This window comes from Aulonocara stuartgranti (genome assembly GCF_965226115.1).
Source record: "Aulonocara stuartgranti genome assembly, chromosome: 18".
Classification (NCBI taxonomy): domain Eukaryota; kingdom Metazoa; phylum Chordata; class Actinopteri; order Cichliformes; family Cichlidae; genus Aulonocara; species Aulonocara stuartgranti.
Window position 1 is genome coordinate 17741106 of NC_138954.1, and position 27217 is coordinate 17768322.

The following is a 27217-nucleotide window of genomic DNA, read 5'->3' on the forward strand; positions in this document are numbered from 1 at the left end:
GCAGTATCACAGTCAGTTGGTGGTGGTGTGGATTTAAGACAGACAGGTATCCCAGAATGCTTATAAACCTAAAAATCACAATGGTGGAGGAAAACACCCCAAACTGTAAGTAAAATATGAAATACTGTTTCTGTGTCCATCTACAAGAGAAAAAAGAAGATAATTATATCTGCATTCATTTTTCATTCATTATTTGTCACTGAGAAGTAAGAGTTATGTATACATTGAGAGATTTGCCAAATAGTCTGTTGAATTATCATCAATATTTAAGGAACTAGTATACAGCTTTTACCAACCTTTCCCAAATCAGCCCATTGTTTAAAAAAAATCACATAAATGGGCCTTTTATGAGCATTTATGATCAAATGTATTTTAAAACAACAAAGGTAATTAAGACTGTTGTGCTATTTTTATTGTAAATATTAATCGTAAGGGTAAAAAGACAGTAAAGGACAGAGTTAAAACGAACTGTTGTTATCAAGTGCACTGCTGTCTCACTGTAAGCTGTGCTTTTCCATCCAACCATCCCATCTAACCCTAAGTGTACTTACCAAGCAAGTATGCAACTCCAAACTCCGTATTTGGAACTAAGAAGGACCAACTGAAAGAATCGACTACGGACCAAAGTAACGGTTCTAGCTTTGGCCGGATTTGCCCCACACCCTGGCTTTGAGGTTGACAGATACAATAAATACATGATGCACTGCACTGCAGGAACTATGGAATAATTAATTAAATACTGAAATGTTTAAATATGTTTAAAATGAAATTAATTGATAATCAAATTAATTAATGATACATTGAATCAATTAATTATGTACATAATAATTTATATATCAATTTATATATCATTCAATTGTAATTCTTAATTCATTTAAGTCATGATTTAACAGTTTACTTATTTATTTTATTTTGGCACTTTTAAGCTTCCAGATTTCCTCACCCCAAACACACACACACACACACACACACACACACACACACACACACACACACAGATACTGTTTATACAAAATCCTTATTAAGACAAATGTTCACCAGTAAACTTACTGTATCCAGTTTCATCTGACATTATAACTAATGATTCTTAGAAAAACAGCACGTGAGAAGAATCCAGGGAACATTGTGTTGCAATAAATGGCTTTGCTGTAAGATGACTTTTAAGGTCACCAATTAGAAGTTTTTGATGATGTGAAGTTTGAAGGTGCTCACTCACACTGAAGAAACTACAGTTTATTATTGCAAAATTTGTTGTAAGCATATTTCCCACTCCTCTGGGTTCACCCCTTTATTGGTCCAGCATCAGCACATCCACTGCCCACATGCTGTATCTCCAGATGGACCCATCCAAAATTAAACCTTGAGTTTTCACTTGGCTAGTGGCTTCCACTTTGTGATTAAATTGATATCACGTCATGCCATAAAGCAGTAATGACTCCCACAGGGAGAAATAAGAGATTAGCATCATTAGGGCAATAATTTTCTTCAAATATGTGCCATTGGAGAGAAAATGATGAAAGAGTATGTGAGAAGGATTGGATTACACAATCTTACATATAAAAGTTGCAGTTACCACCAGAGATGGGCAGTAACGCATTACTTGTAACGCGTTACTGTAATCTGATTACTTTTTTCAAGTAACGAGTAAAGTAAGGGATTACTATTGCAAAAACGGTAATTAGATTACCGTTACTTTCCCGTAGGAACGCTGCGTTACTGCGTTACTAAAACCGTGATTTTTTGCATGAATGTCTCACGACAGTGACGTAAGCGAGTGCGCCGTTAGTGACAACAGCTGTGTGGAGATCAACAATGGATCACATATCGATTGTGGGAGAGAGTATGAGCGTGCAGCGTTTAAAGCGTGGAAGTACTGACCTTACTTTGAGTTTGATTCCATAAAAAGTGACAAAAACATTAATGTCCGTTGTGCGTGGGAAGAAAACTTCTTTTTACAGCGAAAAAAATCCCTAAACAAGCATCAAGTGCGCAACGACGTAATGGGAAATTCACAGAGAAACTCGCGGATTCTTCAACTGACCGCAGCACACCTGCACCAGGGTAAACCTCCGCCTACCTCAGTCCTGCTTTACAGGTGAAAATAGAGCAAAAGGACCGCTGAGTCTTTAACTTTATTTATTTTCTGCTGTGTTTTACTTGCATCTATTTGAAAGACTGAGTGTAAACACAAAAAATATTTTATTTTATGTGCTGGAATGTGCAGAAAATAGGTTTAAATGTTAAACTAATTTATTCAAGTCAGAGAATGTTGCATATAATTAAATTTTTGCTTGATGCATAAAGTTAAAAGATTAAAACTGATAAAACAAGTTAAAAAAAAGAGACTTTTCCATTCGAATCAATCAAATCAAATCAAAGCACTTTTATTGTCACATCACATGTGCAGGTACATTGGTACAGTACATGTGAGTGAAATTCTTGTGTGCGAGCTTCACAAGCAACAGAGTTGTGCAAAATACAATAATGTAAACCAGCAAAATACAAGAATGGCTACATCTGAAACTAATAAATATATGTACAATATATAATAGTATATGCATTTCTGGATGTGTATACTAAATATTTTTCTACGTGTGTGTGTGTGTGTGTGTGTGTATACACAAATTAAATAGAGTAAACAATAAATAAAATATATAAAAATATACAGAGTTGAGACATGTGCAAAACAGTGGCATTACTGTACAGTATGGAGTGCATAATGTTAAAGTTCCAGTAGTGAAGCTGAGGTGTCTATGACGTGTTCAGCAGTCTGATGGCCTGGTGGAAGAAGCTGTCTCTCAGTCTGCTGGTACGGGACCGGATGCTGCAGAACCTCCTTCCTGATGGAAGCAGTCTGAACAGTTTATGGCTGGGGTGACTGGAGTCCTTGATGATCCTCCCCGCTTTCCTCAGGCACCGCTTCCTGTAGATGTCTTGGAGGGAGGGAAGCTCACCTCCAATTATCCGTTCAGAGCACCGCACTACTCGCTGGAGAGCTTTGCGGTTGTAGGCGGTGCTGTTGCCATACCAGGTGGTGATGCATCCAGTGAGGATGCTCTCAATGGCACAGTGATAGAAGGTCCTGAGGATGCGGGGGCTCATGCCGAATCTTTTCAGTCTCCTGAGAAACTGTTTTGTTTGTGTGTTCTGACCACGTAAGATCCTCAGCCAGATGTACACCAAGAAACCGGAAGCTGCTCACTCTCTCCACAGCAGCGCCGTTGATGGTGATGGGGGTGTGTACTTCTCTGCACCTCCGGAAGTCCACTATCAACTCGTTTGTCTTTGCGACGTTGAGGGTGAGATGGTTGTCTTGACACCAGTGGGTCAGGGCGCTGACCTCCTCCCTGTAAGCCGTCTCATCACCATTGGTGATTCGATTACATTTTGTATGATGGATTATGCAGAAAAAGTAGAATTGGGCTGAAAGATCTATCACTTTATCACCTCTTCAGGTTGTAAATTGTGTTTTTAAAAAGTAACTAAGTAACTAAGTAATTAATTACTTTTGAAAATAAGTAATCAGTAAGGTAACGGGATTACTTTTTTGGGGAAGTAATCAGTAATTAGTTACTGATTACTTTTTTCAAGTAACTTGACCAACACTGGTTACCACAGGAGTAATTTTTTGTAACTTGCTTATTTAGGTTAATTTTAGCACTTTGCACTGAGTCAATGTGATGTGGTTCTGTAGGTTTTGGCAAAAGAGAGTTATAGCTGTTGATGGACATTTAAAATCAGACAGTTTGCAACCCAGGAGTAGCTAGCTAATTTAAAACTGAATGCGTTCAAAATGTCAAAACTTAACAAATATTTGGCAACATGTAGTGGTCCAATAATTACAGAACATATGTATGTTGTGACTGTAGCGTCTTTCAGTACAAATTCATACATTTCGTACACTGAGACTAAATGTATGTCATGTATTGTAGATATATTACAAAAAAAAGAGATCTAAATCAGGATGTCTTCTGATTAGAATTCAATAAATTGATCCCCAGCTCCTCCAATCTGCATGCAGAAGTACCCTTAGGCAAGATAGTGAATAAAAAAAATGCTGCAGCTACATAGATAAAAAAAAAAAGATATACTTAAAAAGTGCACAAAATAAAGGACTGTGTTAATGCATCTTTGTGTGTGTGAATGAATGTGGTTTGTTTTGCTTACTCAATAATACCAGCCCATTTACCACATATATTTAGATTTTTCTTTTGATTTAGGTTGCTTGTCCATACAGATGTACAAGGGTTACAAACGTCAGTGTAATTATCCTAGTTAATACATAATTAGATTTACGTGCCTTTATGATGTGCTAAGTGGAACACGTTCCTCACATTTTTCTGAACTGAGTATGCAGTTCCTCGTGCAAACAACATTTAGCTTATTCTAACTGCACCATCATATCTTTAACCGCAGTACACGTTAGCAATATATTAGATATTAGCAAATATCTTTATATCAGTAATGTTGTATGGTTTTATATCTGTATTGTTTGTTGCCTATAAAAAGGTCTAGCATTCTGATTTAAGCACTTTTCTGTCTTGTTTTTACAAGTAAGTGCACTGTGTCCTAAATGACCTGGACTTTGAACAGAACACAGGATTCATGCTCTGTGCATCAGTGCATGTGAGTGTTAAGATAATGGTGTGTGTGTGTGTGTGTGTGTGTGTGTGTGTGTGTGTGTGTGTGTGTGTGTGTGTGTGTGTGTGTGTGTGTGTGTGTGTGTTTCTGGTTGAAAGAAGGTAAAAATAAATAAATAAGTGACTGTAGCCAAGGATCACATGAGGTTATGAGTCATTAGGACTATGCAATCAATGGGATGCATGGCTGATTCATGCACAGACACTCATAGGGGCCACAGTGATAGATTCTTCATATGTCCTTATATTTTTTCAGGAAACATATGTGTGTGTTTTGAATATTAATTACCATAACAAGGACCATCTAAATAAAAGGGTACTGAAAGCAAGGAGACGTGTGCTCCAGGCAGACAGTTTAAAAATAATTAGCATTTTTGTGTACTCAGCCTCCGCTTCTAATACTCATTAGTGCATGTGTAAAGATGCTCGTGAGTGATGATCATGATAATAATAGCGTGTTTTGCAGCCTCTCTGTCACTCAACTGTTCTGTTCCACTTGTTTTTGTGGTGTCGTTTAAATTGAAACAATAGTGACTTAAAGGTTTAAAAAGCAGGTCACTGAATCAAGTGAGAATTCGAATCCTTGAGTAAAGTGTTGATTTTCACTCAGCTTTTCTACATTTCACTCCTCTGAAGGCGGCAAAAATGAAAGGAATAAAGGTGAAAATTCTTGCAAACAACTTAACTTTTAAGTGTTATTCAAAACTACTTGCATGAAAAATTACAACAGTTTTGGCTTGGAACTGAGCTCAAGTATCAAACAAAATTAGCTGTGTTAAGTTGAGGAATTAAATAAGTGGGCATGTGTTGTGTAGGCTGATCACTCTAAATCAATTTGGTTCTTCTCCACCTTTTTCTTCAGCTGTTCTGTAATTCACTGCAAAAATTCCTCTGCTGGAAACACCTTTCCATTCATCAAAATTTGGCCTATAACTTCACTAATCCCTTTATCTTTGAGCTACCCTTGACTCCGTCCTTTCTCATATGTGGCACACAGCAGGAAATATTCAGTGGTTTCAGTGGGTGCGCTCTTGCTAGAGGTGAATGCATAGTTATGTTATACATCATGTCATGTTAGTTTTTTTTTTATCACATCTGAACAGTTCAGCATAGAAGAATTCTGTATATATATATATATATATATATATATATATATATATATATATATATATATATAATCATAGTTGATGCATGAACATTTTAAAAGTAGTGAAGAGATGGGAGAAACACCCTTCACTGCATAGTTTGTCCACTAGAGGGCTTTCTGCAAATTACCTATTGGCTATGTATGTATTTGGAAATTCACAAACACAACAATCAGCTAGTCATTTGCCTTTATTAGGCAAATATCATAATAAAAACATGTTTTATATCCAAATTTGTGCCAACACACTTGACTGGGAAATGAATCAAGCATAGCATTCAACTTATTTATGTTCAGCCATGTTAGTAAATGACAAGAAAAAATAATCATAATGTCTTCTACTATTTTGTTCTTCCTTTTTGTAAAACAGAAAAGCTGAAAATTCGTGGATCACAACAATCATTATATTTTAGCATTAGCATCTACTGTAACCAGTAGATATTTATTCTAATGTGATTACAAATCTAGAATAAATGTAACTGATACTCTAACCTGCACTTTGCTCAGTTTAGTTCTCTTTAGAGTTTTAGTCCATTCAAGTTGAAGTGTTTACACTAACATGGTATTTAACATTGCAAGTATTTGTCAGCCCCAGATGGTTGCCAATTAAAACAGTAACACAAACTGAGTCCGCTGCCCCTCATTATGGTGACATCTGTGAGACAGCAAGATGACATTTAGCAGCTCTCTTCTCTCAGAGATCCAGCACTCTGTCACTTTGTGAAAACTCAAGCCTACATGAAAGCAACAGTCTGCCATCAGTATGAGATGCAGACATGCTGGTTGTTCGGGACAGTTAGTATTTGGTGACTGATCGAGTTCACACTCTTCACTGCCACATAGAACTCATTGCGAACACTTTTCATCACAGAGTTCTTTGGGGTATCTGCTCAAGCTGTATTAAAGTATTAATGTGCACAACAGGATGTTAAACTCTTCACACTTTTGGAAAACAAAAATATAATCTGAAATAATTCTATGTCAGTTCTCTGACAGGGGACGTTTTGCCTATACACACAGGATGGACCTACCATTTGAACTACTATAGTGTTAATACAGAATATTTTGCGTTTTTTCTTTTTTAACCAAAGGGGCAGCAGGGCTGGTTTTAACCTGAACCATCCATCTAAACCATCAGGCTACTAAGCTTGTATCTCACTTACAAAGTCAAAACAAGTAGGTCTATGCTAACTACCTTACACTATGGAAATAAGTGCTATCTTTCATGATTCCTCTCACATTTTACCTGTTCAGTGTTATTATTGTCCAGGATTAGATAAAGACTGGGCCAGCTAAGTAAAGTAAGCTGTCTCTCTTTTCTGGGTCCAGTTGTGATGCCAAAAATCAGGATTAGACTACTCGATGATTAAAACACAGGTGGAATTATAGTTGTGGTTAGGTCGCAAACCACGCAAAGGGCAGAAAAAGCAACGACTGACATTATTAGTCTCGCCCGGGCTCACTGGTTTTCAGACTGTATCTGGCATGCATTAATTCAAATGCAAAAAAGAAATTTCACCCCCACCAAGCAAGTTTTTTTAATAAATTGGCAAACAATAAAAATGAGTTTAGAATGGAGTGTTTTTGTGAAATAAAATTTAAATAGCATCAAAAAAACCTCTGGGCCTCTAATCCACTGGCACTATAACTCACTAGGTGACCTCTATGACACTCTATTATGTGGTCTGGCCAGTCATGGGGTGAGAGGCAGGAAATGCCTTGGATAGGTGGACAACACAGGGAGACAGACAGCCATTAAAGATCCAATTCACACTCGACAGAATCACGAAAAAGAAAAAAAGTCAGGCACAGGGAGAACAAACAAACTGCACACAGAAAGGCATCACCCTAATAACATAATATTGATATAATAATTTGTATTTGATTTCTTTAGAAAACTGTTTAAATCTGATTCACATTTTGAATAAAATCCACACAAAAACACCCAAATGTGTTTTCAGCATACATTTAAAATGAGCTACTGAATCAGCTGACCTCAGGAAGGTTATTCCAATTCACTGACAATGCCAGAAGAGCAAGTGAAACTTAGATGGCTTATTTTGGGTAAAACAAATGCCAGACATGTCAGTTCAGGCACATTCAGTCCTATATGCAGCCTGTCAAAAGGGAATACCAGTACTCTTGATGGCTGCATTATATCCTAGAATGTCTCCTCTGTGATCCTCGTGAGAATGCTCTTGCTTCTATTTTGAGTGGCTCTGCTTGACTGCGCTGCCAGTCAGTTAGAGAATGGGGCAGGCTCTCTCTCTCTATTTATCTATCTATGTATCTATCTATCTCTGTATATCTATCTAGACTTAATTAATTTAAATGTTGCTTGCATCATTCCAAAGCAATACTCAAACTGATTTTAAAAAGTCATTTTAAGCACATTTCTTGCAGCTAATCTGACCAGGCTATTATTCTTGTTTCATTGATGCAGTTTGCTGTGATTAATTTCCTACATTGACTCAGATTGTTCTTTCCTTTGTCTTTTACAGCATCCTGTTTGCAGATATTGTTGGCTTCACCAGCCTGGCCTCTCAGTGTACAGCCCAGGAACTGGTTAAACTATTAAATGAACTGTTTGGAAAATTTGATGAGCTTGCCACGGTGAGTCAGTCTCCCTTCCTTGAAGACATATCCCTCACTTGCAGCCACTGTTGACATTGTTACAAAGTGGCTTTTTCTCTGTGTGCACACTTTCGCCGCAACACGACACAACTATAGTGTATTGTTGTGAGCATGTGGGGTTTTTGTGCGTATGTGTGTGTGTGTGTGTGTAATGCTTTGGCCACAAGCTGTTGGCACATTCCACTAGCTTAGCATGATGTCACTATGAATATTGGAAGCCCATATGATGCTTAATATGATTATCCAGTGCTTCATTTTGAGGAAGAGTTGACAGACCTCTTTAATCTGAGCCAGATTTACCCAGGGCTAAATCTTGCATCCTCTCTGGTTGTTTGAATGAACAAAATGAATGATTTTAAGAGCAAAGTTGTACTGGCCACAGTTGCTCTTGGTTTGCATGTGAAAAAGGTTTCAGCCAACCCATCTGTCGATATTTCACTCTTTTTGATTTTGGTGCTGAAAATCCGCTCGGCTTTTGTCATTAAGTTTTACTGCCACAGTTAATCTATTTGCTTTTCTATTTGACACCATCAGCACAAAATCTTTTAATCAAAACACTGTGCATACTCTGAACACATGCTTCCAAAAAGGTATGATATCACCCCATCACCTGTCATGTAAATTTGGTTAAAAATACTGGATGTTTGGTGAGGAGGTTGAGCCCCTGCAGATCACCCTGCCACAACCTTAGTAACATATAATCTGGCCTCTGTTACTTACACTAGCCACATACCCTTGTCAAATCCATTAATCCACGGGATTACAACCAACCCCTTTTTTGCTTTCATAGAAGGTTTTACTTGGCTGTGTTGAGAGCTTGTATTTTTAACTTGTTTGTTTACAGATTTAAATTTAGAACTGCCTAAAACGAGAGCTCCATGCATTTGACATATTGTCAAATAAATGTCATCGCCTTTCTAATTAATCTGTGTTCAGTTAGTTTCCCTTATTATTGTTGGTTTGAATTTCTGTTTTCATCCCATGGAAAGTTGCTGTTACTCTGCTATTTTATTAACAAAGTGATTCCTTGTTCTAAAACATACCAACTTGAAACGACGTGGCAGATACATTTTCATCACCCACAGATTTTTGGCTAGAAGACGTTTTTTCTACATTCTATATCTAGAAGATGCCAGTTTTATTGCTGTTGTGAGTTTTGCTGTCTCACTCATTTACTTACAAATAACGTGAATGGGCTGATCATCTTTCGGCCACTTCCTGGGAGCCTCATGTTACACCGAAAGGTTGTCCCCAGCCACGAAGCTTGTCATCAAATGCCCTGACCCAAAACCTCGCTCGTATTGATCGACTTTGGCAGGAAGTGGCAAAGCCAGTGACTCATAGCTGTGGTCACTGTGGGCACGCAGACTCCTCTTGCTCCATACGAAGAGCGGGCGATGCCACATGGCCACCAGGCATCATCTCATAATACCATTCCAGCACCATCCCCACACCACCTGTCCACGCTTTGGACTTGTCAAGCTGCACGGGAAGTGGGCCAGGAACACAGCGTTCTCCTAAAGTGCTGTGGATGTAGCAGACCAAGTCTTCTCTCTTCTCTCAAAAATTCTCAACACAAACGGAAATAAGGCATCAAATCTGAAGCACGCTTTATGAGAATGCCTATACTAACTGTAGTTTCATCTCCTTTTAACCAGAGGGAGCTTGGGAGTCTGAATTTTTATACCACATAAGCATTAGAGTGAAAGAAATACAATAAAATTTCAGCATGTCAGCTCTTTCACCACTTTTGAACTATGTCTTAAGATTATTTAGGACTAACATATACAGAAGTAATGGGATATCTCTGCTAGAAAGAGAGTGTAATTAAAGACGATAGCGGTGAGAATTGTTTTCTCAGAAAACGTGATAGGGAGTGGCACGCCTGTTTGGTGCTTTCATTGGTGCATCACCATGAAAAAAAAAATTACATAAAAAAATTACATTAAGCATCGATTTGCTTCCACTTGTCTAATTCAGGGCGGTGGTCTGGCTGGAGCCCATCCCACCTGTCGCAGGTTGATGGGTGGGGTGCACACAGGACTGGTCACCGTTCTGCAGGGGTAGTGCATAGAAATACACAACCATTCAAGATCCACTTCACACTTAGGTCCAATTTGGATTTACCAACATGTTTTTAGATTGTGGGCAGAAGTCATAGTCCCTGGAGAGAACCCACACAGACATGGGGAAGAACATGCACAACGAGAGCCCCCGGCCAGCTGCTCGATGATGAATTAAATGTCAAAATTGATCATTTAATTTTTTTAAACAACTGGAGGCTATACTCTTTAGTGTAATTTGATTGGGATGGACTTTTATATGTATGTCTGTCGATATCAAAGGTGGACGTACCTACCATGAATCACCCATTAGTTTCTGAAGTTTTGTTTTGAACCCTTTGAAGCCATCTTGGTTTCAAAAAACCAGGTGTGACAAAAAAAGTCTGACTGTCAAAGTGGTTTCATTCATTGGATTATGACCTGTCAATCACAATTCACTAGCTAGCGAGCACACCACAGGAAATCCTCCATTTTAAAACACAGTATGGTCAGTATTTACAAAATAAACTTTTGTTTTTATTCAGTATTACCTAAAAAGACTGACTGAGCCCATTAACTCATCCGGAAAGTGTTTACAGAGGTTAAGACAGAAACCTATAGCCTTCTATAGAACCAGAAGTCTTTTTGAAACCACAGCTATCGCCACCTGGTGGTCCAGAATGCAGGTTTAAGGCACAGGTTGACCACAGTGGCATTAATTTTTCTTGATGCTCGCTTCTTGCTGGATAAAGGGTGACGAGAACAGTGAGGCTGAACAAAAACATAAAGGAGAAAATCCAAATGTGAGGCCTAATAATGCCAAGACACCGGTGACAGTTTTCTCTGAGTCTACAACCAACACCTATAACTGTGACAGTGGTCTGGGTCCCTTCATACTGTACCAAGGGCTGCATGTAAATAAGCACTGCCCAGATGGTAAGAAAATACAGTACATGTGTTGTCGCACAAGTTAATGGTAGTAATAAATTTTTTTTTTTTTTTAAAGCTTCAGGTCTTGGATCAGGTCCAGATTTTCATTTTAAATTTGACGGTTTGACTGGAGCAGCTCTTGAAGCTACAGGTCAAGGTCAGGTTTAGGTCTCAGCTGTAGTCTTGTGCAGAATTCTGTGACCTGTCTATTTTATGACGCTACCAGATATTCGCCTCTTAGCGAGCTCATCTGTTACAGTACGCGTGCCGATAACACGTCATCAGATCTTTAAAGGTGTGATTCTTCGCTGGGCTGACAGGAGTATAACATATTTTATGCTCCTGTCCCCTATTTTTTTAAGAGACAAAGCCTGTATTTCTTGCGCTGTGTCATATTAAGTTGGTGTGTCTGTTGGAGGGGGTAGGGGGTAGCTTGAAAATTGAAGTTTACAGGAAACCCACTCACACTGATCAGTATTTGCTGTTTGATTCCCACCACCCACATGAGCACAAGCTGGGAGTAATTATAACTCTTCACCACCAGGCTGACTACCACTGAGACCAAACACAAGGAGCGCATCTCAGGAAGGCTTTGAAACCTTATCGTTACTCAGACTTGGTGTTTGCTGAAGCTGTGAAAATACAACACACGATTGACACCCAGATTATTATTCCATACATAGCTGAAGTGATCAGATTTACTGTACTGTAGAAATCATCTAAACGTAGCTAGATGTTTTACAAATAATATAGAAAAAATATAGAGAGAGAGACAGAAAGATTGACATTTGCAGTGGTTGTTTTTTAAGGATATGAAGAGATGAGGGACATTTATTTCAAAGACATTAATGTCATTTGGCACACCAAATGGTCTTCTTGAGCCCCCCTCTCACTCTATAAACACTTCCTCTCCCTGGCTGAGTTTCCAGCAATCTGTCCAGCACCCAAAACAACAGTTTCAACTGTGAGAGGAACTGAGATTAATTTATGGTTGTTATGGGTGCCATATAACATTAATAGCTCTGTACTGGTTGAGCTTTTGTGCCCGTATGCGTGCGTGTGTCGTGGCTGTTTCTGCGACAAAGTTTCACAAAGCTTTTCATTCTTGTCTCCCTTTTCTCTCCTCTTGCAACACCTCCCTGCATCACAGCTTTCAGACTCCTCCGCTCCTTGTTTCTCAGCTTTTTGATTGACATGCAGCAGCCTACTTCTCTCAACTCTGTCTTTTATGCCCCGTGGTTCTCCGCACTCTCTTCCTCTTTCATGTTTCCATTTTTAGGATGGCTCAGTGATGTATCTATCTTCTGTCTCTTACTTCCTTGACAAGTTATAGGTTCCTTTTCATTCACTCATACATGACTGTTAGAGCTTATAAAATAACCCTTTTCTGCATGTGCAGGTCATGAATGCATATGATTTGAATGATTGATTATGATTTTAAGAGGATAGCAGTTCACCTAGCTGACAAACAAATGGCTGTACAATTATTTCCTAGTTGAGTTGTAGTAAAATATCTGCAAGTGATGACTCACCTAAGTATGCGTAACCTAAGATCCAACAATAACATACCTCAAAACCTGTTATTTTCTGAAAAAAATAACTTTAGAAAAGCTGTCTGTACGCCAGTTAGTATGAGCCAAATACAACTGAATAAAATATTAGCCAAAAACTGGATTATTCTTAAATGGAGCACAGGAACTTGTCACTGCCCACATGATGACAGCTGCCTGCCAGAACGGAAAATCTGGGTGTAGACACAATTAAATAACACTGTTTGGGTTTGTCCCATGAGCAGATGCAAAGATTGCTGTCAAGTCCTGCTGCTTCCTTCAGACTCCTGTGCGCTAAACCCAAACCAAACAAGCCAGCGTGGGCTCTTGACTAGGAGAAAGTGGGAAAAAGTGTTTCTGTTTCAAGAAAAAAAATCACATTTAAGGTTTCTATTGCAGTTTTAACAAAAGCTAAACTTACATAATACCTGAAACACAGCATGGTGTAGATTTAACAGGAGGGTCAAAATGTAGCAGGATGAAGCTGAGATTTTGTGAGGTTTTATGATTTTTCTCACACTGTCTATAATGAATCTTTCTGTTGTCTCATTATCTCTGGTTTTAAACAAAGCAATACCACTTATAGAAATGTTTTTCTACTCTCCAGGATCATACACGGATCGTATTGTACTAGTTTACACATTTGTTTAACAAGCAAAATATCCCTGGTTCAGTGCCAGGAGGAGACACGAATCTGTCGGGGTCGGATCAGTGAGGTTATTTAGTGTGAAAAAAGAGCCAGCCAAATCAAACATGCCAAGCTGCCTGCTGTGGTGACCTCTTCCCTTGAATAAGCAACTGAAAGTAGCTCTCTTGCTATCATTTTGACCTAAGACCAGACAGAAAGCAAAAAGAAGCAAATGAATTAGGTAGGTCAAATAAAAGGAGGCTGTGTGCTACAAAATAAATGTAGCATCCTGTGAGCTGGATTTTAATTTAGTCCCATATATAATGGCTCTTACATTTTTTGTAACGATACTTCAATGAATGTTGTTTTCCTCAAAATAACTGATATCCTATGAGACTGGTCTTAATGTTGGTCTTAAAATGCTGCACGAGACTTAGTGTCCAAAACGACATTAGCTTCAACTCAGATACATTTTCACCAATTTCTTTATGTTAATTAAAGAAAAACGTGTGTTTCCAATTCTGATCAAACATTCAATAACACCAATGCCATCTTTGAAAATAAACCAGTCCTGAAACGCCAAACAGTTGGTATTTGCCATATCTGTTAAATGCTTCACATCTACATTAATAGATTTCTTTTTTATGCCCACTCACTCCAGCCCACAAGGCTGAGTTGGGAGGAGGAAGTGTTGATATATTTTTCATTTGTTGTTGCACAGAAATTAAATTCAATCATTAAAAGAGCTGGTGGCTAAAAGGGAAACATCCACGCATATGAAGGAGATGGAAAAGCATTAATGGGGCAGGGGAAATATTGAGTTACCCCTGTAATAAATCACTCCCTGTATTGATGAAATGTTGACATGAAAAACTTTATAAGCCAAAAAAAGGAACATATGTAATGGCCTTATGTAAAATTCATAAAACTGTTTGACTACTTCTAATTAGCTGCTGCAAAAACATTGCAACTACCAATATGAACAACCACAGGGCACATTCAGGAACACGTGTGGGGAGGGGCATTTGTCTTATGTCCTTTCAGCCCCCAAAAGTTGCAGGAATGGAATCTTTAGCTCATCAACACAGCAGTGATATTTGTCTTCGTACCAGAGGCAAAGAACTGTGTGTACTGCTCTTTAGGGACTTGTAGGAAATTAAGAGATGAGCTGGCTCATCTTTTTGCTTCATAATCATTTATTGAATGTTCCGCTTCCCTGTATTTGTGTCTCTCCTTCCCTTTGTCTGTGTAGACTGAAATGTGTGCTAAGTTACATTCCTGCTAATACTACCACACAATAGTTCTGATTGCAGTGCTCAGTATAAATCCTAATCACATTAAGACATGGCAAAAAAGGTTGTCTTAAAACTGCTTTTCTTTCTTTGTAAATTGAAGTAAGTGTCAAAATCTACCTAATGTTCTGTAACTAGTTACACTGATGACCACCCAGATTGCCCACAATGCTTCAGTCATATGACACTGGTAATCCTGCTTGGGTCTGAATCAGCTCCTAAGCCCTCACACTGCAGCTTAGCACAGGAAAAGTACAAAGTAGGAGACACTGTAAGCACCGGGGCTTTCCCCTGTTTCCTGTAGCTTCAGCTGTGTCTCACTATAGCCCCATCTGTTATTGCTCCACTTTGCCCAGAGTTAGGCTGAAGAGACCTCAGTGGCTCTGTTACAATATTTTTTTTTTTTTAAAAGTTCTTAGTGGGAGTCTTTACAGTGCTGTGCAAAAGTCTTGAGTCACCTCTAATTTCTTATTTCTAATAGTTTCCTTCCAAGGAGGCTTCTAAGGCTGCTTTCGCTACTCATTTTCAGATGATTTTTATTTTTAAGCCACATTTCATTCACACACAAACACAAAAGCTAACACATAAATGAACCAGTGTTGTGGCAAAACAAAGAAGACAGCATGGCCACAAACTAGCTTTAAATCTTTAGGCACTCTGTTACTAGCAGCCTCTCCTTTTGTTTGTTTACAGATTTAAATTTAGAACTGCCTAAAAAGAGAGCTCCATGCATTTGACTTATTGTCAAATAAATGTCATTGCCTTTCTAATCTAAAAAGATTTGGGGAAACTGAACAAGTTGAGGGCTACTGTTTGCTGAGTCCTAATCAGAAATGGTCTCAATTGAAACGTGGCTGTTTGCAGTCATCCTTAAGGAAGGGAAACAAGGAGAAAAGGAATCCCAGCTCATACAAGAGCTGGACTGAAAATCAGTGGCAGCAAATCTTGGAGCGATTCATCCAACTTTGATATTTTTGGTTCAAGTTTTGGAAATATGTACAGATGTTAGGAGACGGCACAACAGAGAGTGTCTAGTATAATGCTATATTTATCATTTAAAAAGAATAGAATTAGTCGCTGTAGAAGGGAATATGCTAGGATTCAAAAAAACAATTTTTTGTTGAAAGTTTCAAGAGTCCAGTAAAGGCTAGATCATGCTTCTTTCATAGTTGCTGTAGTAAATTCATGCTTTTCTTAATCAACTATATCAAGTGTCAAGAGCGACCAAGGCAGCAAAGGTTAATTGCAGTGCAAAAAAAGAAACCAGGAAGGCAGATAAAAACAGACCAAATTTAGAAAGCTATACATGTTATGTAGCACAATAATGTCATTTTATTTTCGTATCTATTTAAAATAGGCTATTTAAAATTGTAATCCTCATACAAATTAGTTGGTATTCTTTTGATCTTTAGTTCTATATATGGGGCTTTAATTTAAGAGAAAATGTCTTTCACAGAGCAAAACTGCCAAGAGCCGCTCAGCACACTGCTGCTGCATAACACTCGGTCTTTTGTAGGTTTGTGTCTAAGAATATATTTTGTACAAACAGCCGCCATGCCACTGAGTACTTAAAAAGCATGACCACAGCAGGTAAACTTGCACAAGACAAAGAGCAGCTGCTAACGAGCCCTGGCTATCTTGCCGAATTTCACATGGCTCCCATGTTAAAAATAGAGCACCCGTCTTGTCATGTGCCCACCGATGTGCATAATTATGAGTCTTTGTGCTCTTCACATGCATGGCCAGCAATCCCATTACCTCCATGGAAACAATGAAGGGTTATGAGAAGGCACCCACGGTAACCTGGTCTCCCTGGTAAAATGAATGCCTGTTGCTCATATCCTGTAATAATGGGTTATATTTGTAAGCTGTTTTTTTCATGCCACTGCTCATTGTGTCTAAAGAGTGAGAGTGAGTAGAGAGTGACTCACCTTATTCCCTAAAATGAAACTGATCCTTTAATATATCACAGCATTGTGGGAGCCATTTTTAGTACGAGTCCATATTTTTAACATTTTTAATGAGATACCAATAAAGAAGCGCAAATATCTTTCTGTCGCAGTCTTGATTTGTTTGGCCACAGAACTGTCTCGTATACACCGCACAGTCAGTCTCATCCCGTCTTCACAATCAGCTTTTATATTTTAATGTATGATTAGCACGACCATGTCACTTTCGTGACAAGCTCTCTAATTTAAGTTGCAGGACCATAGGTGGTGTCGATACTGAATGAGCATCAGGCAGTTTCTCTCAATAGCACAGAGGTTAAAATAGAGGGGATAAAACTAAAAGCTGCTAAGCATCTCAAAAAAGATATAGAGCCACCAAAACATCAACTTTTGTCTTGGGAAGTTCTGTTTTAAAGCCTCAACTTCACTATTTAGTTGTTTTTTGACCTTCTCACCATGCAGTGCACCTTTGAAATGGTCAAAGACACTTAAGAACAAGTTAGAGGCATTGCAGGCCTGAGTTAACAAGGAGTTTCTGTAATGAATTGTTTAAATAATGTGATATTAAAAAAAAGGCAGAGCTTTTATAACTGTAATGTGATCACATACTGAGTGATAGTGTATTTTGACATAATTTAAATGTACTCAAATCTTATATTAACGATGTTACCATTGCAAGTCTGCAAGTCTGAAACCACCTGCATCATGAACCTAATCATTCTTGGAAACCGAGCAGCCTGAAGCTACACTTAGAAATTAAACTGCTGGGTATGGATCACATTAATCAGTGTAAGGGAAAAATTATATTTGAATGACAGGATGTTTCAATCAAAGCATCCCTGCTCTTAGATGCCTCTCGTGTGACTTTGATTAAACTGGAGGAAAGTTGCTTTTTAATGTGTATTTTTTCAGCATGACTAATTACTATTTTTTTGTATACGTTTAAAACTGCTGTAGCATCAGTTTGATTGTGTAAGTAAGGGTGATTTCTTTTCTTAAAAATTCTCCTTAAATTGTCTCTGTGACTGACAGGAGAACCACTGTCGCAGGATTAAGATCCTGGGAGATTGTTACTACTGTGTGTCTGGACTGACACAACCCAAGACCGACCACGCCCACTGCTGTGTAGAAATGGGTCTCGATATGATTGACACCATAACGTGAGTCTCTTATGCCTGTGGTTTTCATGTGTGACCCGAGAACACATTTACCCCTTCCAAACTCTGACGCAAAAGTCTTCAAAAAAACAGCAGTGTTCAAAGTCGGGAGGGGGGGGGGGGGGGGGGAGCTTTAGGGGGGAAGTAATAGGCTATGTTTTTCTTTTTCTTTTTTTTAATTTAATTAGAAAGTCGCTGTTTTCTTTGTATAGTTTGGAAGTGAAAAAAGATGCACAAGAAAGTTAGAGACGGAGAAGCTCCAGAAGATTACATCAGATGCTTTTCATGATTTGACTGTAAGTCTGTTAATTAAGATTAAGATCAGATTTCTCCACCAACACTGATTAAATAAAAATGCCCAGCTTTTCAGTCTTTTTGTTCTCGGTCTATTTTGGTATGTTAGAGCAGAGCAGAGCATTTCTGAACAGCTTCTGGTCCTTGAAGACATCGTGACAGATTGTTATATCTATTTATAAAGGACATTTGTGGAAACAGATTCTTAATTTTGGATGTGTGTATCACCTGCATTCAACCTCAATTATTTGTGATCTTAATGTTAATGAGATCGTTTGCTGAATGAATGAAATCAGCGCCGGGTGTACATTTCAAACCATGAAAGAGTTGGCAAATTAGTTGATGTAAACTTCTTATTTAATTACTATATGTGTTCATATACAGTCATACATACATGTAATACATTGTTATTGTAACACTGTGTTTTTTGTGCTGTTTTTAATGCTCTGCCAAATTATAGGCAAACTATTCGATTTAGACAGAGTTGGACAGTTGGGAAAAATGTAGTCACATTATTTGCCAATTTAAAAGATGACAGTTAAAAATTATGGAAGTGTTTGATATTGAAATGGTCCAGATATCATTTAAAAGTATTCAGATTAAAATACACATTGTTTTAAATCCAGTGGATTAGGTTATTAATTATTTTTTAAAGTAATCTGACCAAACTCTGGATATAGATAAAAATATATAGATATTGCCCTGCCATATTACCTCACTGAGACTCTCCATGTTTTTTGTCTGTACAGGTCAGTAGCAGAGGCCACAGAAGTCAACCTAAACATGCGCGTGGGCTTGCATACCGGTCGAGTGTTGTGTGGAGTGCTGGGTCTTAGGAAATGGCAGTATGATGTGTGGTCAAATGATGTGACTCTGGCCAATGTGATGGAAGCTGGAGGACTACCTGGGTCAGTACTCAGCATTTTAAAAGCATACAAGCCTGAACAGCTTCAGACTATTTGTCTCCGCTCTGTTATGGTACCCTGGAAAAAACATCTTGACACATTAAGTGATTTCTAACAAATAAGGTGTTAATATTTTTTGCTCTAGAATCAGTCTTGTTCCCTGTGTTTTTAAAGCATTAGTCGGTGATTTAAGCTAAATCAGGAAACAAGGCCAACTGCAGGGAAGACCCTTATGGTTGAATTTTCCCCACTGGACAAAGAAATAAAGAGAAGCACAGAAGCAGATTCAATTCATCCACAAACTTCAGGCAATGCAATTGTGTGTATCATTACAAACAAATTACCCAAAGAATCTTATTAAGACCCACCAAAGCAGAATTTCACAAGTTATTGTGAACACATCCTTTAGCTCTTGACTCTTCTGCTTATAAGACTTGTTTTAATATTTGCTCTGCTTCCCTTATCTGTACCACAGGAAAGTTCACATTACCAGATCTACACTCGAGTGCCTAAACGGAGACTATGAGGTGGAGCCTGGAAACGGCCATGAAAGGAGCGCCTTCCTTCAAAAACATGAAATCGAAACCTTCTTTATAGTGCCATCTCACCGACGGAAGGTACCCAGTTGCACTTCTGTGTTTAGTAATATACTGTATTTATATCTTCAGTAAAAATGAATGAAATCACAGCAATAGTTTTCTATTTGTTTAAACCATTGCCTTGGATGAACCTTTTCGTACTGAGACAGTTTACTGTACATATTAGCTTCCATAGGTAATCCATATTAATTGACCTAACTGGTAAATCAGAACAGGACAGGTTGACAAAGCAGGTTTATCCTGGCCAGTCACTTCAGTAGAAGGATCTACTAGAAAACATGCTTCAAAGACTGTAGAAATGTAGTGCAGTTTGACTACAGAGCTCTCACCCATTTGTTGTTGAGCTGATCTCACGTTCAGCCTGTAATGGATTGGACTGGGGCTACAGAGAGAAAGAAGAAGAAAAAAAACAGCCCGTGGCATCTATCATCTTAAATTTGCACAGTCCGACAAACTTAAAGAGATATGTGTGTGTCAGTGCATCCACATAAGCATGCACATTTCCAACAGATGTGCCCCAAGCAGCTGGAGAGGGAATTTCAGTCTTGTTACTGTATAACTCTATAAAGCCTTCCTTCTCCTCTCTCCTCTCCTCTCCTCTCCTCCCTTCTACCTGCCTAACAATATTTCTTGCAGCAGGTTTTATGCTATGCAAGCCCACGCTTGCACATAGGTTACATGGTGCCTTATATGAACCTGTTGTATCCCCGTTGCGTGTATTTTTCTTTGAAATGTGAGAGACTTGGCTAATCCTCTAGCTGATGGTTTAACTTCATCAAAGACACGGCTCAAAATAAGATAGGCACAGACTGTATTGTTGGATATGCTGATATTCTCACTTAGAGACATACGGTGGGGTTACAGATTAAAGGAAAAGCTCAACCCTTGACCCCAACAATTAAGGTTTGAAGTAGTTTCATAATGCTCATAATGTTGCTGGGGGCATTTTGCTGGCATGGTTTGGTTATTCTTGTGCCCTTACAAGGAAGGTTCAAATAGTTTTTAGCAATCACTTATAATATATATTAAATCATTTTGTATCTAAATAAGCGCGATCTCTCCCACAATTAGAGTGCCCCCATCCATTGGGTGTCACTGAGTGGTTTGATGAGTATGAAAATAATTGGCACCACCAGCTCTCAACCTTGTTGAATATTTATCAGCAATTTTGGACTGATTTGTCAGAAAAGGCTTGTCACTGTCATCACCTTCCAATAGCTTTTGGAAGAATGAATTTCTGTGTTTCCAGTAGATTTCCAGTGATCTGAAGCTGGTGGACAAATGGCCTTACTAAGAAATGCTATGTTGCATTTTCCCCTCAATTTGCCATTTGTCTCTATTTTCAGCTTTATGTGTTGATGATGACATATTTTTGTTGTTTCAAATGGTGCTTAAACACACGTTCTTCAACAGTTTACTGAAAGAGAAACGAGGGCATCAGAGTCACCAAAGGACTGATGTACCTTATTTTAACTGCATTGTTGAGCATGAGCATGATAATAATGACTGGATGCATGTGTCAAGTCCATAGTGCCTGTGCATGAATTATAGACCCTTACATAATATATATTACTGTATGGGATATCATGACTAAATACTTGTTCCCATTTCTTATCTGGTGGCAGATATTCCCAGGATTGATTCTTTCGGATATAAAGCCCGCCAAAAAGATGAAGTTCAAAACTGTGTGCTACTTACTAGTGCAGCTTATGCACTGCAGGAAGATGTTCAAGGCTGAGATTCCCTTCTCCAATGTCATGAACTGCGAGGACGGTGATAAGGTATAAACTCTCAGTGTCTGTGTTGACGTTTCTGTGTTTGTTCTTACTGTGATTTCCGAATAGACGCAACACTGAGTGAAAACCTGGTGAAAAAATTAGGCTTGTGTGTTCTGTGTCATAGGAAAAGGGGTAATGGAGCGTCCTTTTTTAAAGGTCCCTATCCAGTCAGTATGTTGGTCTTGGCAGAAATGTCAATGAGCCTGTTAACCCTTTCAGGCTCAAATTAAGTTTTTGTTGCTAATGCACAAAAGAATACCTGCAGTGGTACTTCTGAGTAAAAAACACTCATAAAATATGTATGTGGGGTAATCAGGTTGTTAGCTTTTAACTGTTGCAACTCTGCAACGCCTGCCTTGAGAGGGTTAATATGGCTAACTGTTAGAAGAAGTGTTGTGTTATTTAACCTTATATGTCTGTAAATTTTTGCACCTACTGCTTAAACAAGGAGTTTCCTGGGTCCGTGTGTGTGTGTGTGTTTGTGTGTCTGTTGTACATATTTTCCTGTTAGTAAGGTGTGTAGAATTTATATATAAACTTAAAGGTACAATAATGTTGGTTTGTGTGTAACATATTTTACAAGTGGCTTTTTTCCTAGAAATTTATGGAAGTTTCAGTTTTTAAGATGTTGGCCTTTTTAAGATGTTCAAATAATCTTTACCTCACACTGCATGATTACATGTCTCCCCATTAACGGTAATCACAGCATCCTCCCATCAGAGACAACAAGCAGATTAGCATAATACACAAAACAGTAAAAGCTTATGGCCTTTGTCATGGGCGGTTTAGTTGTAGTAAACCTTCCACTGAATGGTAAATTCAAATTCAGGCCACACACACTAGTGCTCAGTGAAAAGATGTATGCATTCAAGACACGAATGCAAGCAATATGAGGGACGAGGGATGAATGAATAGGATAGCTGGTGCAGCAGACACGGTTACATGATGTGTCCCGTGCTGCACTGAGCACAATATAGAACATAAGGAGACGTCAGGATCTGCAGGCCACTGTGTTTCTGCCTTATAAATAAACCAAAACAAGAGAGTGGGGAATGCAAAAAGAAATGGGGGGAGTGAAAATGGGCCAGATATAAAGACTGGACTGGTGAAGGGGATATAAACAGAAGTGAATATATGGAAGCAGGTAAGAAAATAAGGAAATAAATATGAAAAAATAAAGAATGAATATACATACGATGAGTGAGTAAGAGCAAGGTGAGGTAAGAAGATGGTATTACAAAAAAACTGAAGTTGAAAATAAGAAGTAAGCAAGTGGATACACTTAGAGAAGAGACAAAGAAAGGAGACAGTGGCACAGGAAACGAAGCAGAAGAAATCAGTGACATCCGTGAGCTGAGCACATCCATGTCATGTCACGAGCTCGTGAACACCGGTGATCCTTGATCATGCTCTGATCACCTACTGTGCTGTGTTCAGATAGCATGCTAACTTACATGAACAAACACACCTACACGTACACACACACATACCCAAGGTGTTTGCTAAGCTGCTCACTTTGGCTGCCGAGGACACAGCAGGGTGCTTTCAGTAATGAAGTTAAGTGTGAAGGCAATGTCCTAATTTGAAAGTATAATCAGCTGCCTGTGTTTATTGTTGACTCTTATTCACCCTTGTTCCTAATATGATAATACTCAGGCATTGCAGAGAATACAGGGTGCTGTATTCACCAAACTATTGTTGTTTAAGCTCTGCATTGTAAAGTGAGTGGAGATTTCTTTTCATTTTGTTTTCCACCAGCGGAGGGCCATGCGAACGGCTCCACAGAAAATGAGGAACCGCTCCAACGCTAACCAGGCTAATGTGATCCAGAGCAGCCCCAGAACACGGGTCAACCGCTACATCGGTCGGCTGATTGAAGCCCGTCAGACCGAGTCTGACACGGCAGACCTCAACTTCCTCACGCTCATGTATAAATGCTCTGAGCGTGAGCACAGGGTGAGGGATTTGAGAAACTGCACTGAGATGTTGCTCAATCATGTTACAATTCCACATTTTATTGTTTGGTTACTCGCTCTTTTTGGGTTTTGCCATTGTGCAGTACCACCAGGTGCCTGATGAGTACTTCACCAGCGCAGTGGTCCTCTCCCTGATCCTAGCTGCTTTGTTTGGCCTTGTCTATCTTCTCATCATACCACAGTATGTACCAAAAATGCTTCTGTGGGTCCCTTCTTTGTCTTTCTTTTTTTTTTTTTTCCCTTCCCATTATTTTATCTCTCCAGCTGCCTCTTTAACATACCGAAGTCTGTCTTACTAACCCCATCATTCCCCTCTCTCCTTTTTTCTTTCTCAGGGGCACAGTGGTGCTAGTTCTTCTCGTCTTCTGCATCTGTTTCCTTGTAGCTTGTATCATGTACCTCCATATCACTAGAATACAGGTAACTACAGATGCTTTCCTTATCCTATTGAAGTGAAGGTCTTTTTTTTTTCATTTATTAGAGCATTAACCTACACCACAGATGCATCTACCTTCTGTTATCTGCAGTTTAGAAAACCTGGCAAGGGAAATGTTCTCCTGTATAGGTTTTTGCTGACCAAAGACAAATTATAAATGTATTTTGTGAAGCCATGTAAGAACAATTTAATAACCACTAGCTTTGAGGTTACATCTATGCCCCTGTGTTGTATTTAAATTAAAATCGCTCTTCTAGAATTTGACCAGTTTAGAAGCTTTTTTAAGCTTTGTAGCTTCTCACATGCTTGTCTTTTTTCTCTTTTTCTTTCCTCAAACCCAAAAAATTCTTGTCCATCATAACATTTGTTCTTCCTCAAGCTGTACTTATAGTTATTAACACTCTGACAGATTATATTGGTGTTGTCTAAATGCATTCAAGGTATTTTAACTAGGCAGTATTTATATAATAGTCTCTATATTTTTTTCTGTCAGTGTTTTCCAGGGTGCCTGACCATTCAGATTCGCACTGCTCTCTGTATTCTCATAGTGCTCTTAATCTACGCTGTGGCCCAGGCCTGTGTGGTAAGTGTAAATGCAACAGTAAAAAAGTGTCATCTGCCACAAACTACCCACCTGACTGGCCAGCCAGCTAGTAAGAAAAATCTCACCGTGTTTTGAGCTGCTGCTGTTCCCTCTGATTTAACGGTGCCAGTGGGCTTATTTTAAAAATATGTTTAATTATTATTTTAGAGGTGTTGCTTTAGATGATGTGCAGTTGACTGTGAAATTAATAAAGCTAAAATTGTGGCGTTATCATAATTTAATTATCACATTTTTGCTGTGTTTACATATGTCATGTATAACATAAATCTGAAAGCATTCAAAGTTTGAATTATGGTCATGCTATGTATTTAAACAGCTTACACTATCCAGCTGTACAGTGCTGTTCAACTCATGTGTTTTGTTTTTTCTTTAATGAAATGTGCAGACAAGGCAGACCGTGAATGTAGATGAGCATTAAGCCTTTCTCCAGAAATATTTCTCACTTTGCATCGCTGTGTTTGCTTTTGACAGGTGGGCTGCATGCCCTGGCTGTGGGGTAGTGCCAATACAAACAGTTCCATCATCATCATTGATGTGGATAGCGGCGCCAACCACACCATGGCAGAACTTCCTTGTGACGGCGCCCGCTACGCCTTTCTCTCATGTGTGGTGGGCACACTTACCCTGGCGCTTTTCTTGCGCGTCTCCTGGATGCCAAAGATGGCGCTAATGCTTCTTCTGGGGGTGCTGTATCTCACCGTGTTGGAGCTCAGCGGCTTTCGCAAGACTGCAGGGTGAGAGGTTCACGCCACGACGTATTCAGAAAGCTCAGACACATTCCTGACTTTCCCTGAAGTTATATGACAACAATGAAGTGAGAGATCTCGCACAGTTGTTATGCATCATGCATTATGTGCGTCAGTCGGGTATCAGAGGTAATGCCTGGCTGTGTAATAAACAGATAGGCAAGAGTTGGAAGAGCATTTACAGTACATGTGCTGAGATGTATGTGTGTGGAGGAGTTGTTGCTTGTCTTCAGCCCACACACTCTTTCATTTTCCACCCTTTGAAGCAGCACACATGCTTATTAGTTCCAAATCAGAAGCCTAAAAGGACAATGTGGGCTGCATGATGGGACCACGTTAGCTATTTCAACCCAGTACTGAGGGACCATGCCAATTTTATTAGAGCTCAGATCCCAAATGTGCAACTGAAAAAAATGATTATTCTGAATTTGTTCAGGTCAAGGTAAGGATTAGTTTTGAAAAAAAAAAAAACTTTTAGATTTAATCATGCACAAGTTAATAGTAATATTCCATGATTTCAGAATACGTTATAAGCACAATAAAGTTGTTTTGTTTTGTTTTTTTTGCTTGCTTTGTTTCCATGTGCTTCTAAAAAAGCCCTTGCTTTCATACTTTTGTGAAGTAACTCTACTTGTGATCACTCCCGACGCTGTGGGGGGTCCATTCAACCCTCCTGTGTAGTTTTCTGTGTGGTCTGGTCCAGTGCTGACTTGTGCAATTGGTCTCTTCCGCAGTGGGGGGTCCTTCCACATCCGGGGCTATGAGCCCATCCTGTCTCTGTTGCTCTTTGTCAGTGCCCTTGCCCTCCACTCCAGGCAACTTGACCTCAAACTACGTCTGGACTTCCTATGGGCTGTACAGGTCAGGAAGTGTGCAATGATATCTCTGTGCATATGAAAAAAGGCTATGGATATACATTTCTGGAGGATGTGCAACCATGCTTCCAAAGTAAACTCTGAAAAACCTTTTCTAGTTTTTGTTTAAAGGTGTTGCAGGGATCACATTTAAAATGAGCAAACAAATGTTTGTGTGCATGTTTGATCAAACACAACAAAAAAAACTTCCGTTAAAATGATTATTGAATCATTGCAATTGGATTTTTAAAAAATTATTTGGTTTGTTTTTTTTACTTTTTACAACGCAACCCAACTTCTTTTGGAAATGAGGTTGTATATTTATAGGCTGCCAGATGTCTGTTCTTGGCAACAAAAAAAGAGTAAGAAGCTTCTTCTGGCTCGGTTTCATTTGGCACTGAGCGTTTTGCATAGGGGGATAGAAGTGTTGAAGCTGAATTTAAGCCATTTAACCCTTTAACTAGCAGGATTAGTCATGTAATGTACCCAAGTCTATTAATCATACTGTGACGCTTACAGCAGTCTGATGCTCACAAGTCATTTTAGTGACACCATGTGGTGGAAATATGAAGCAAGCTTTGGTTCTCACAGCTATATCTGGATATTTTGTGTGCTACTTTTCCTGCCAGGCGGAGGAGGAAAGAGATGGAATGGAGAAAGTAAAGCTGGACAACAGGAGGATCCTCTTCAATCTGCTGCCTGCACACGTGGCTCAACACTTCTTAATGTCAAACCCAAGAAACATGGTGAGCCACGATAATAGACAGGCAGGCAGGCAGACAGACAAACAGGTAGATAAAAAGGCTGAAACCAGAAATGACTAATGAGCACATCTAAGAATATTTTTTACTGTATTGTTTTTCTTTTCCTTTAGGATCTGTACTATCAGTCCTATGCACAAGTTGGCGTCCTATTTGCCTCAATCCCGAACTTCAACGATTTCTACATCGAGCTGGATGGCAACAACATGGGAGTGGAATGCTTGAGGCTACTGAACGAGATCATTGCTGACTTTGACGAGGTCTTAGTATTTTTTTATTTCTTTACTTTGTAAATTTG

The 27217-nt window shown here is 38.9% G+C and overlaps 1 protein-coding gene across 2 annotated transcripts in view; it reads left to right on the top strand.

Moving 5' to 3' along the window:
* LOC309694122 (adenylate cyclase type 1-like) overlaps nucleotides 1-27217 on the top strand; it is a 39672-nt gene that overhangs the window by 8975 nt on the left and 3480 nt on the right. Inside the window, exons 4-16 of one of the 2 annotated variants that reach the window (XM_082513904.1) lie at nucleotides 8286-8397; nucleotides 17842-17969; nucleotides 19010-19168; nucleotides 19641-19782; nucleotides 21390-21545; nucleotides 23301-23498; nucleotides 23602-23699; nucleotides 23854-23938; nucleotides 24448-24537; nucleotides 25030-25292; nucleotides 26039-26165; nucleotides 26788-26949; nucleotides 27033-27179. In XM_082513904.1, the coding sequence (XP_082370030.1) occupies nucleotides 8286-8397; nucleotides 17842-17969; nucleotides 19010-19168; nucleotides 19641-19782; nucleotides 21390-21545; nucleotides 23301-23498; nucleotides 23602-23699; nucleotides 23854-23938; nucleotides 24448-24537; nucleotides 25030-25292; nucleotides 26039-26165; nucleotides 26788-26949; nucleotides 27033-27179 (1867 nt within the window). The remainder of the gene's footprint in view (nucleotides 1-8285; nucleotides 8398-17841; nucleotides 17970-19009; nucleotides 19169-19640; nucleotides 19783-21389; nucleotides 21546-23300; nucleotides 23499-23601; nucleotides 23700-23853; nucleotides 23939-24447; nucleotides 24538-25029; nucleotides 25293-26038; nucleotides 26166-26787; nucleotides 26950-27032; nucleotides 27180-27217) is intronic. The other variant, XM_082513905.1, reaches the window with a different exon arrangement.